This window comes from Crassostrea angulata, chromosome 10 (assembly GCF_025612915.1).
Source record: "Crassostrea angulata isolate pt1a10 chromosome 10, ASM2561291v2, whole genome shotgun sequence".
In the NCBI taxonomy this organism is placed as follows: Eukaryota; Metazoa; Mollusca; class Bivalvia; order Ostreida; family Ostreidae; genus Magallana; species Magallana angulata.
Window position 1 is genome coordinate 37,065,190 of NC_069120.1, and position 12,031 is coordinate 37,077,220.

Below are 12,031 nucleotides of genomic sequence, written 5' to 3' on the forward strand. Positions count from 1 at the left end.
CTGCAACTCCAGATTTCTCCCCACTTTGATACTGAGAGAAAGAGAGAGAGAGAGAGAGAGAGAGAGAGAGAGAGAGAGAGAGAGAGAGAGAGGGGGAGAGAGAGAGAGAGTTCATCTAGTATGTTCAACAACTGAAGTACATCAACTATTTATTACATAAATTTATTTTTGGTATTATATTATAACTGAACACAAAGATCTTCCGCCAGACTGATATAAAGATTTTATCCCTTCGAGAATTTCAAACAAAGGATGATGCTAAATACGGTCCTAAGTAAATTGGCCAAAAAAAAATTTACGAATTACACTATTTTAAATTTGACAAGTTTACATACAATCTCCATAGACTTTTACCTCCGCTTCACATTTGAAAGCCTCGCTGTACTAGTACCTCACTGTGATCATTATATGTCAATTCTGAAATAAATGACTCGTCTGTGACACGCGTGTTACGTGACATAGATTTTGATAGGCGTACTCGACGTGACTTTACATACTATCTACCTTCATTTATGAGAATACGTTATTTATGAGTTGTATTGTTAACGGATGTCGTCTCTGGCTGCTAGGTTTCCCACTGGTTGGTAAGAATTTGGGGACAAATTAAGTCACGTGATATGTACACGTGTTGGGCCCGATCAGCTTAATTTATTCATGTACACATTGCCTATTGTACCAAGGCCCACCCCTATTCTGTTCATTTTTATTCATTTAAACTAAAACAAAAATTACTGTTACATGGTGTATAAAATCATCGATAATACGTCAATCATTACAATAGAAAAACGGTCTAAAGCTAACAACCGTAATCAGGATGTGTCATGTTTATTCACTCTTGTTTTATCAAAAGCATGGTACATTTTCCACAGTTCTTTGCATAAAAAGGGGCTGTTTTCATATGTTTATGGATATCATCTTTCACTTCTCTGAGATTCAGAATCGGGGAATAAGAAAATACTACTGACAGAGGATACTATTAAAACACTCCTCTCAGCAATGGGGAATAACAAAACAGTTACTGCTCTATTATTTATTAGTTCATACATGTACTATACTAAATAAATATGCGTATTCAGTAAGTAAAGCTGATGCTCATGTATATTCAAAAATATTCAAAACCAACAATTTATTAATGAAATTGACAGTATATTGTTAACAATCAAATAATTGTTCGTCGCTTTTTTTCAGTTTTGATTTATGATTTCTGTTCAGTTGGTCTCATCAAGATGTCATGCACCTGTAAATAGAAATTTACATAACATTTTACATGGAATATGCCATGCGTATTCATATTTTTTTGTTGTACACAAGCCATGAGAAAATGTGCCATTATTCATTTTGATCACATCTTAAAAATATGACAAAATATTGAAGTCAGTTTTCTTCTTTAGTAACAGGATATATGTGTATAACTTTATACAGCTGCTATACACAGGCATGTTCAAGATACTATCTGTGTATTTTCATGTGAATTAAACAACATTTAAACTGTAGGACATACATTGACATAAGCTGTACCTTCTTCCGTTACATAATACACATGCAAAAATGTATATCTAATGTTTTTAAACAGTAATATCATTCGAATATTAATATTATGCATATTTTGCACGATATATATGCAAAAACTGATATAAATTCATTAGTTATGTGGTTCTTGAAATAAAAGAATATACTTGAATGTCGAAATTACGACACTAACCTGTACATGTGCTGGTGCACTTAATGCATATATGACAGCATCAGCCAAATCTTCTGCTTCCAAGCACTGTAAAAAAATTACTTTAACCTGGGATTTATAAATTTTCACACTTACATTTCACATTTACATTTACAAGGGAGGGAGGGAGGGAAGGAGGTAGGTTGTGAAAATTGTGTTGAAAAGGGGATGCATGTGTAATATGTTTACAATTCATTCAAAAGCAGATTAAGACATCTAAGATAATTTATATCAGCCAAATCTTCTGCTTCCAAGCACTGTAAAAAAATTACTTTAACCTGGGATTTATAAATTTTCACACTTACACTTCACATTTTCATTTACAAGGGAGGGAGGGAGGGAGGGAGGTGGTAGGTAGGTAGTGAAAATTGTGTTGAAAAGGGGATGCATGTGTAATATGTTTACAATTCATTCAAAAGCAGATTAAGACATCTAAGATAATTTATCTTCTTCTTTTTTTTTTACATAAATGTAAAATGGGAGATTCTTACATTTCATTTAAACCTGTAAATGCCATTACATCAGACACTGTTTATTTTACTAGTACTTACCTTAAAGTGACTACAAATTTTCTTCCCAATTTCTGGACTTTTATGCATTCTTTGCTGGAATTCTGTAGCCACTAACCCTGGACTGACAGACTGTTAAAAAAATCAAGGAGAAATTGATTTATCTACCTTATATTCTGCATAGATTCTCTCCCCTTCTTCTTTACTTTTCATATTGCGTATTTCAAATTCTGTTTTTGCCATCCCTGGGCTTATAGCCTGCATGTGCAGAAATATACTCAATATGATTGATTAAATGATAACGCAGCTAATAAACAGATGAGAATTTCTTAAATCCTTGTGAATTAAAATTCAAAATTTAAACAAACGGAAACGTATTTGAGAGTTCAGTCTTTCATTAGTTTTAGAATCCATGGAATGTATATGCATACTAATTTACATTTTATCATAAAGAGAACAAAATGTGTATATTTCTCTGTATATGCAGATGTAGATACACATGTAATCTCAATTCGAATGTATATAATTCAAATGTTAATATCTCACCGTAACCCGTATGTGAGAATTCAGCTCTTGAAGTTCATTCCTAATGCCCTCCAAAATTCCAGATACAGCAAACTTTGTAGCAGAGTAGAAATGACCCGCTGCATTTGGAATTACACGGTGCCCCGACATGCTAAAAATAAATATCATTCATATACATATTAACCTAACAACAAAGTCACTTTTTACGTGTTTTAAATGGTTAGAGCAAAATGTTAACTTTCCCCCCTGTGATTAAAGTGCAGTGGTGTAGTGTAGTTTTATCTAATATTTTATGTACAATACAACGCAAAATTAATCTTCACCCTCTCCATATTGGATGAATATAAAATCAATTACCTGTTTATGAGAATTATGTGACCATCATCAACTTTGTTTTTCTGCATTTGTTGGAAGGCTTCCCTGGTACATATGCAAAGACCCAGAACATTGACCTACAATAATGGATTGTTTAAATTCTTGATACTTGAATAGAGTCATGCATTTCTGTGAAAAAAATTCTTCTATCAAACACTTTTTAATTTGATACATATCACACAAGACTAACATGATATCATCATCCATTTTTTGTTGAGGAGATCTTGATAACTTATTTAGTTATATTTTTTAGAAATGATCTCTCTCTCTCTCTCTCTCTCTCTCTCTCTCTCTCTCTCTCTCTCAAGGAAACAAATCCTGATAAAATTCAACACCCAAGAGCTAATTACTTTTCATAAATTTAAATAGAAGCAGAAAAATAAGTTGTACTTTACATCTAACATGTTTTTCCAGTCAGCAGTGCTACCAGACAGCAAGGGCGCACAGTGTGATAGTCCAGCGTTGTTAATGCACACATCTACACCCCCTAGATCTTTCTGGATCTGCTTAAACATTGCCAGGATCTCCTCTTCTTTGGTGAGATCACATTTGATTGGAATCAGTTGACCCTTTTCAGCCTTCAGTTCATCACGTATTGACTGAAAATTAATTAATATACTATTGATTTTTTCATTGACTGTATGAAATACGTGTCGTTTAGATTCGGTTTTTTTAACTTAAAAACAATTCTTAAATAGATTTGCAGGCCCTTACATCACATTATATGCAGCAAATATAAAACACAAGCCTGTGCATTACCATAGGGGTCTAAACTTGAATACCTCATTTTTAAAATAAATTTTAGATGTGATCTTAATGGAAAATGTATGAGTTCAATTTACATGTACATCACGTACTTCAACTTAGGATAACTAAGAGAAACTATCTCCAAGGTTTCCTAATCCAAGTGAGCGTAATGGCCCATGGGCATGGTCCTTCTAATGGTACTGCATGAGCAGTTGACTTGTAGTGCTCAGCCGATAGGCAATACATGTATTATTGTTCGTATGTCCGGAATTTCTCTACACGTATTCACTGATATTACTAAAACCCTACAGTGGTGCAGGTGCAATTAATAAAAAAAATTAGAGCTTATCTGTCCAGGCGTGCTTGATTTTCCATTAAGGTGTACACCGTGTTGTTCTGCATTGATGTAGCGTTTCTAAAGGTGTACATCGGAAGAACACTTTTCTACACCGAGCCAGGGGCATGTGTGTTTGGGTGTAGCACTTAACACCAAAATGGCGGACGAATGTTATGATTGTAAACTTGACAAATGATTTAAATTATATAACGAATTAAAAGTCGCGTATGTTGTCTTTTGTACAGTGAAAGCCGTTAAATTTGAAATGTCTTCATTCCAATGCATTTATATCAGAAAAAGGCATCGGATTGTCGCTGATGAGCAGATTCTCTGTTAAAACTCCATCCTTTTCTGCCACCATGTACATTGCACCTGATATACAATACAAAATGTTTACACCGGGTGCACACTGGTGTACACCTAGTTAAGCTAAATCAAGCGCGCCCATGGGTCAACATGCCCTTTAATAGCCACAGGATTTAATAACATTGCCGACTCCAGCTTGCATGAAATACTCGATATGTTACCTCAATCTGTTGCACGTTTCTTGCACAGCCCACGACTTTCATTCCATGTTTGACCAGAGCCCTTGTGATGGCCGCTCCTATCCCCACTGAGGCTCCGGTAACAAGCGCAACCCGACCGACCCACCTCTCCATGTTGACAATAATTAACGTACTTTATCTTAAACTCAAAGTTACCTGGTAGTAACACTATCGCCCTCAAGTTGTCACAGGTCGAGAGAATTGATTTTTGTTACTAAATTTCAAATTTATTTACAATGTAAAAATATAAACTATAACCTATACCATTTTACTAATAAATTTAAAATCGATCTATTTAGACTAGTGTAATGCAAGCATGCATGCATGCTTCCCGAATTCGTGAAAAATAATTCACCACCAACAGAATATCTCGTTATGCTTGGCAAAATTTATATTACAGACGTCGCGCATGGTGTTGGTGTTAAAATATACTTTTAGAGTGCGCGCACAGTATTAGACTATTTTTTTTAAACAGGAAATCGGGAAATATGTAATTTTATATACCGATCTGTTCGAATGTATGCGGACTTCAACAAAACATGTAATAAAATGTAGGAATTTTTTTATATTTCATAAATCGGTGTTAAAAACTGAAATTTTACTAGAAATGGCATGTAGATAGGTTACACTTTTTAGGTACATATCTCCAATAAACTACATGATCTCGGTGAACTTTCATTTTTGGAGGGAAAATTTGGTGGGCAAATTATTTTGATAATGTAACAGATATACGTCATAACGTTTTTGACGTATTTAATGCCAGGAATCAACGCGGGATCAAAGAGTTCTCAGAAAGAAGTTGTCGATGCGTAAAAAATCCTCGAAAATGGCCAGAGCAAGATGATTTAATTACCAAAATATAAATTGTGATTCAGGAACTTGCAATGATCTATTGAAGTTTTTTTTTAAATACATGACTTTTTAAGAAAAAAATTTGATGAAGAGAAATTGACTCTGTGTAAAATTTTCGTAGTATATATTTTATAATAATTTAATTTTCTATGATAAAAAAAAATCGTTATGCTGAAGTTTATTCAAGACACGTACGTGTCACAAGAGATATATTTCACAGTCGAACGTTATGCGTAGCATGGCGATCACAAGTATATCATGCCCATTAAAAAAAATGTTGGCTATATTTCATAATAATAGATATCATTTTAGAATGTGCATTTTCATAGGTTGTATAGCCATTAAACAGAAGCAAATATGCCCGCAAATTTTCTTATTAGAAACATTTTAAAATGTCAACATGAAATGTCACACTTTCTTAAAAACACATTAAACTACATAAACAATGAAAAGAGAAAGCAACTTAGACACTTCTTCAAAAAAGTCGCGCAATAAATTCACAAAAATGAATCGCAGTTACAAATGTGCTTTTTCTCCCAAACAATTTGATGCCAAATAAACAAGCATTGCGAATAAAAATAATTGATTTTTAGAAATAAAATGATGTCAACAATATATGTCACGAGTACGTAGTAAATTTGTTGTTGTTTTGTTCCTTTTTTCAGCTTGTCAACATATTTTGGGGTGTCTCGTCCCTGCACTTTCAAAAACAATAGATACATGTATGTTACGATACATGCATTTTTGGTTTTCATAGTAGTATATAAAAATACATGTTAAAATTTATCCTGCGTTGCAAACAGATACCCTTTAAACTGGTGGCGCCTTGCTACATTTTTGCACTGAAAATCGGGAATATGCAGGTGAACTGAGAGCCATATAAATTGAGCTGTAGAGTATATAATTGATGATGTTGAAAGAGGAAGCCATGAAATTAATCATAAAAGTATTTCTATCAGTATCTTTTGTATCTGTGACACCTTCTCCTGAGAAAGACGCGATACCAATCGTTTAGGTATTTCCAATCGGCGATTAAAAAAAATAGCGTTGTCAACCCATATTAATTCTTTGGTAGCTGGAGTTTGCACCCATTATTGGATCTTATATAGTACCAAGCTGGGAGCGGAAACAATGGTGCTCGAATTGACGTCAGGAAATTTTGAAACGTATACACTTAGATGTAATCTGGTGAATTTGACGGCCGTATGCAATAAATTGTGGGTATATAATTGAATATCATATATATATTTGAGTTGAAATTGAAATCCAGATCTGGGTTTTAAGAAACAATTGATAAAAATTGACACACAGGAGAATAATGTAGGTTTTAATGCTGTTCATGTATTTAAGGTGATGAGTTGGCAGTTTCCTATGAATTCGTCATTTATACACAACAGAAAATTTGGACTAAATTAAAGTTACAGAAACATTTAATGTTTGCATGAAAGCTCTGCCTTTATGTATAAATTTGGCTTTTTAAAGAAACCAAATTGTACCAGGAATAAATCAATTTCTACCTTTTCTGGCTTGATAGAATCAGAAACTTGACATCTTTTTTTTTTTTTTTAAGTTGAGGTTGGGGGGGGGGGGCTAATCCTAAAAATCTTAACAAACAAAAAAACCTACAAGTTTTATCTGAAGCTTATTTCGATCAATTGATCTGCTCTATAAAAGTTGGGAGGTTAGGGGCAAGTCCCCCAAACCTTAATTCTCTGTATTTAAATTGGTTGTTGTGAGTAAAAGTTAACTTTGAACTTGAATAGACATAAGAACATATGCAATTTGTTTTTCTCACATACAACACCTGTACGCGAAGATTTCTCTTGATGTGTCACAAATGCATTTTTTGGGGGGTGGGGTTTGTTTTGTTTCGGTTATTTTAAATTCGTTCATGTGTACAAGCAATGCGAGTGTAATTTGTATTTGTAACTTTCAAGTTAAACTGGGTTTTTCCTAACTTTTACGATTGATTTTTTGTTTGGGGGGGGGGGGGCTTTTATATATTCGGTTAAAATAAATCCGAATTCTTTCTATTTTACAAAGTATCTTGAAATTTAACCTAAAATTAAAACGAAATTGTATATCGTATGAATGACCTATTTTCAATCAATTATTTTAATTCTGGTTATATATTTAAGAGTGCGTGGAAAAAAATGTATTGGTGTAGAAATATTTATAAAGGTCACTTTTAATACTTGATTAAAAAATAAAGTTAAACTTCAATGATGGAGCATTTCAACTGTAGTTTTTAGAAATAAGGGTAAAATCAAATGTAACGAAAAATGGTTTATTGGCAATGACGTATTAGAATTAATCGTGGAACAATTTACTTATTTGGGAATAATATTCCAATACAATACTAAATTTACAAAAGCTGAAAAGCAATTATCTGACCGGGTAGAAAGGCAATGTTTGCACTTAGAAAAAATATTAGAGGCATGATACTTAATCATGAAACATTATTATCGCCTTTTGATTGTTATGTTGGTGGTATATTATTAATAATGCATCAGAAATTTGAGGCTCTCATAAAGGTAACAATGTTGAAAAACTGCATCTTGATTTTTGTAAGCAAACCCTGGGTGTGAAAAGATCTGCATTTAATGCTGCTGTGTATGCAGAGTTAGGTACAATGTAGATTACCTCTTATTACAAGAAGGTTTTTTTTTTTCAATTTTAAAATTTTGGAAGTATGTGTTATGGGTATATCGATGTTCAAGCTGTTGCAATTGTTTAATAACGAAAATTTTAAAGATATGTGTAACCTCGGCAAATACATTTACTATAGTATGAAATTAAGAAACGATATATGTAATTAACTTTAGATGTTGTTCTTTTGATTCTTTTCCCCTTTACTTATGTCATTTTTCATATTTATGTATGTAATAGAGTCTCCTGTAAAATACCCACTTCTGTACTTTACTATGTTTAATTTATTTAATCTGATGAGCTGCAAAGCTTAAAGAAATAAAGAATGAACTCAACGAGTTTTCATATTATTCTATAAACAAAAATTGTAATTAAGAATGCTTTAGTGACATCTTTTTGAACAATAGACGGTGTATCCAATATCATTATAGTGCATTAAATTATAATTTGTATTTTTCGTTGATATTCCCATTAAAATCAAATTGAAAGAAACTTGTTCCTCTTAGAATATAGAGTAGACACACGTATATGCTATTGAAATACAATGATTAAGAGACACAACTCCTTCTTACTTAATTATAAGGATTTTAAATTGTGGTTGAAATAATTAGTTATGGGTTAGTTATACAGTTAGATCACATCAGCTTTAAATGCCGATTTTATGAATATTCTTGCATTGTCATTTTGTTTGATAATTTGCATACTTGCTGAGAAATATCACCGCAACTCCCGATTTTCCCCCACTTTAACATGTTTATTATTGATACTATAATATCAAGCAGAGAGAGAGAGAGAGAGGAGAGAGAGAGAGAGAGAGAGAGAGAGAGAGAGAGAGAGAGAGAGAGAGAGAGAGAGAGAGAGAGAGAGAGAGAGAATTTTTTTGCATTCGTTTGATGTCTCTTATTTGTCTCATTGTAAAAAAAAATCGATTATCAGGGAGTAGCAACTAATCGTCTTCACCGTGGTTGCTCGTATCAGGGTTTGAAAGTATTTTGTCGCTTCTTGTTGTCAAGAGCGACCAAATTACAATGTTGTGGAAAATATGGCGCAAACAATATAGTTCAATTGATCTAAAAGGAAGAATTAATCAGTTGGTGATATATCATCGATTTTAGCTTTCTTGTTTTTAAGAATTAAAAATATTGAATGATTTTATTTCATATTGATTTTTCAACGGTACAAAAACTGCATTTTCTTGTAGATACCGGAAGTTTACGCGTATGAATATTCGCCAAATCTCCAGTTAACATCATGGTCATGGGGTTCATGAGTGAATATAATTTGTAGTGTAATTTTTCTAATTTCAAGTTTGTCAGTCGGGAATTAACAAAAAATTCAAAATGCCGACTCAAGTGAAACTGGCCCAGATGGTTGATCTGGCTCTAGGGACCCCAGAAGTTGGTGCTGTCAATTTCAATGTTTTGCATAGTTTGTTGCATGCTATGTTAAAAAGGTTAAATATTCTGGATGTACAAGCAGAAATAGATGAATTTGATCGCGATTTCCTTTCATCCTCAAAGCAAAGGCAGATTTCAAGCTTGAGTGATATAGATAGTGGTAGGGGCGAGGATTCTGAAGATGCTCTTAGTGAAAAATCAGCATCCATCAAAACTCGTCACAAAACGCCGTATCATAATTTGGAAGTTAAAGTTGCAAAAATGTCAGAACAGTTGGAGAAATTTGGCAATGAATTACCAACATACAAGGAGTTATTTGAAAGGGGAAATATGGATCCATCAGCAAATACTCCAGTTGCTGATGTTTGGAAATATATTAAAATTCAAAAGAAAGTTGATGCTAATTCTGATGGACTTGATGAGGTAATAAGATAAAAGTTCATCACTTTTCTTTTGAAATCTTACAATGATAATTATTATTGTGTTTGTCAACAAATTCTATCAGTGTGATTGTGATTATATGTAAATTATTGTAATTCTGTGAAAAGAATAATTTATATTTGTTTGCATATATTTCTAGTTGCATAATCTTGTTGATGGATTAATGAAAAATATCAAGAAACTGGAACAGGAAAATAAAAGACTGAATGAGAAAATTGGAGGGGTAAGTAAAATTATCATGAACGTAAGATATCAAGTGTCACAATTGTGTCTCTACAATTAATATTCTGTGAATAAGGTTTATAATTGATTGGCATTAATTTACAGCTAAATTACTTTTATATTTTTTTCATATCATACATCATACTTGCATTACGAATCATTCTATATATCTAAAATTTTGATAAAAATAATTTGCATATATTTGGTCTTTCGGCATGTTGAATAGTGAATACATGTAGGAAAAGTCAGTTTGGAGTCCTTATAGGGGATACCTTTAATATTAACAGATGAATTTAATGAGTATAACTACAACTGTCTACAAGTCAAAAATTAAAGTTTATTAAGTGGTCTTACAAATTGTACATGATAAACCTGGTAAATATAAGTAAGTTATACAAGTGTGTATATAAATATAAAGAGGAAGAAAAAAAAATTAAATTCAAAGAATACTGTATATCGGGTAATTTTCGCAATGATCTAATTTTAGCTTTTTCGCAATCTCTATTAAATCGCAAATAATTTAATATGCAGAAGTTATATCCTGTATCACTTTCTTTAAGAAACTTTTGAAATCGCAAAAAATGACGCAAATAAAGAATGTTAAGAAAAGAATATTTTCCCCATTTTCACAAATTTTGTGACACACGAAAAAAACCTGGATATATACAGTAACTTGCTCTCTCTCTCCTCCTAACTCTCCCCTCTCTTCATCCCAAGCTTTTTCTATCTCCCACACATCCATCTTGGATTTCCACAAAGTGGCATAATCTTCTTCCATAGTGTTTTCTTTTCTCTGAAACTATATATCTTTGTTAAGATTACAAAATTTAGATGAAATTAGATATCTGATATTGGGATCTTAGGAATCATGCTTGAGAGATCTCTCTCTCACTTTGAAATACAATATGTAGTATATGTACAGACATCTCGCATAGTTCCTCAAAGAGTTTCTGGCGTATCAAATTAGTTTTTGTCGAATCATGGATCAATTATTCAAGAATCAAGACCAAGTAAATATTGACTTGTAATGCTGATCAAAGTCTGAAGCAGCCAGAATTTTAAATCCACTTTCTAAAAGTACTTGTACAGTTTAAATTAGCTGGCTTTAATGTTACAATCCTAGATCTACACTAACAGCTAGGACACCAAGGTTATACACATATAATCCCTCAAATTCTGGTCAGCATTATATGTACTATAATTAGGCACAGACTGCACAGGGCTTAATTGTATAATTCTTTATCAAATCCTAATATTCATATAACTCATAGGCTACATAAAACGCAACTCCATAAAGATAATCATTGAACTAAATTAAAATTTATTCATTTATATGTTCCACGTACTTAATATGCACGTGAAGAGATCTTTAATTTGAACAAGTTCAAACATTATGACTTGTATATATGGAAAAAAATACATACATTCTATAAATATATCCTTACCTGTAATGAATTAAAATTGAATATTTATTGAATATTGTGTTTCAGCTTAACATCGATGACCTCTTGAAAAGACTGGCGGAGTTGGAGAAGAAAACAGTAAGTTAAACAAGATGCATTCAGAATACACACAGCTAGCGTTGTTTTAAAACAAAAAACACCATTGCATATAAACCTAATTAATTGATTAAAGAATTTTTGCCATCATATAAAGCACACTGATATTAATAACTTGATCAACATATACAAAACCTTTAAATATTTAAGGAA

The 12,031-nt window shown here is 32.4% G+C and overlaps 2 protein-coding genes across 9 annotated transcripts in view; one reads left to right on the top strand and one right to left on the bottom strand.

The window, feature by feature from the left end:
- Positions 1 to 1,015: 1,015 nt before the first annotated feature.
- On the bottom strand, positions 1,016 to 4,900 carry LOC128166960 (dehydrogenase/reductase SDR family member 11-like). Of its 3 annotated transcripts, XM_052832437.1 has the most exons (8): positions 4,741 to 4,900; positions 3,525 to 3,728; positions 3,112 to 3,206; positions 2,776 to 2,905; positions 2,398 to 2,487; positions 2,272 to 2,361; positions 1,703 to 1,768; positions 1,016 to 1,237 (listed from the first exon to the last, which is right to left on the bottom strand). In XM_052832437.1, exons 1-8 carry the CDS (start codon positions 4,870 to 4,872, stop codon positions 1,196 to 1,198), a joined length of 849 nt encoding a protein of 282 aa, XP_052688397.1. In that variant the 5' UTR covers positions 4,873 to 4,900; the 3' UTR covers positions 1,016 to 1,195. The 3 variants fall into 3 exon arrangements, with proteins under 3 accessions (XP_052688397.1, XP_052688395.1, XP_052688396.1); XM_052832435.1 differs by lacking the exon at positions 2,398 to 2,487; XM_052832436.1 differs by lacking the exon at positions 2,272 to 2,361.
- A 4,574-nt stretch (positions 4,901 to 9,474) lies between these two features.
- LOC128165428 (glutamine-rich protein 2-like) overlaps positions 9,475 to 12,031 on the top strand; it is a 31,412-nt gene continuing 28,855 nt past the window's right edge. For 5 of the 6 annotated variants that reach the window (XM_052829947.1, XM_052829943.1, XM_052829945.1 and 2 more), the window contains exons 1-3: positions 9,476 to 10,079; positions 10,237 to 10,320; positions 11,810 to 11,860. In XM_052829947.1, coding sequence (XP_052685907.1) covers positions 9,600 to 10,079; positions 10,237 to 10,320; positions 11,810 to 11,860 — 615 coding nt within the window. In that variant the 5' untranslated portion in view covers positions 9,476 to 9,599. Of the gene's footprint in view, positions 10,080 to 10,236; positions 10,321 to 11,809; positions 11,861 to 12,031 lie in introns of all 6 variants that reach the window. The other variant, XM_052829949.1, reaches the window with a different exon arrangement.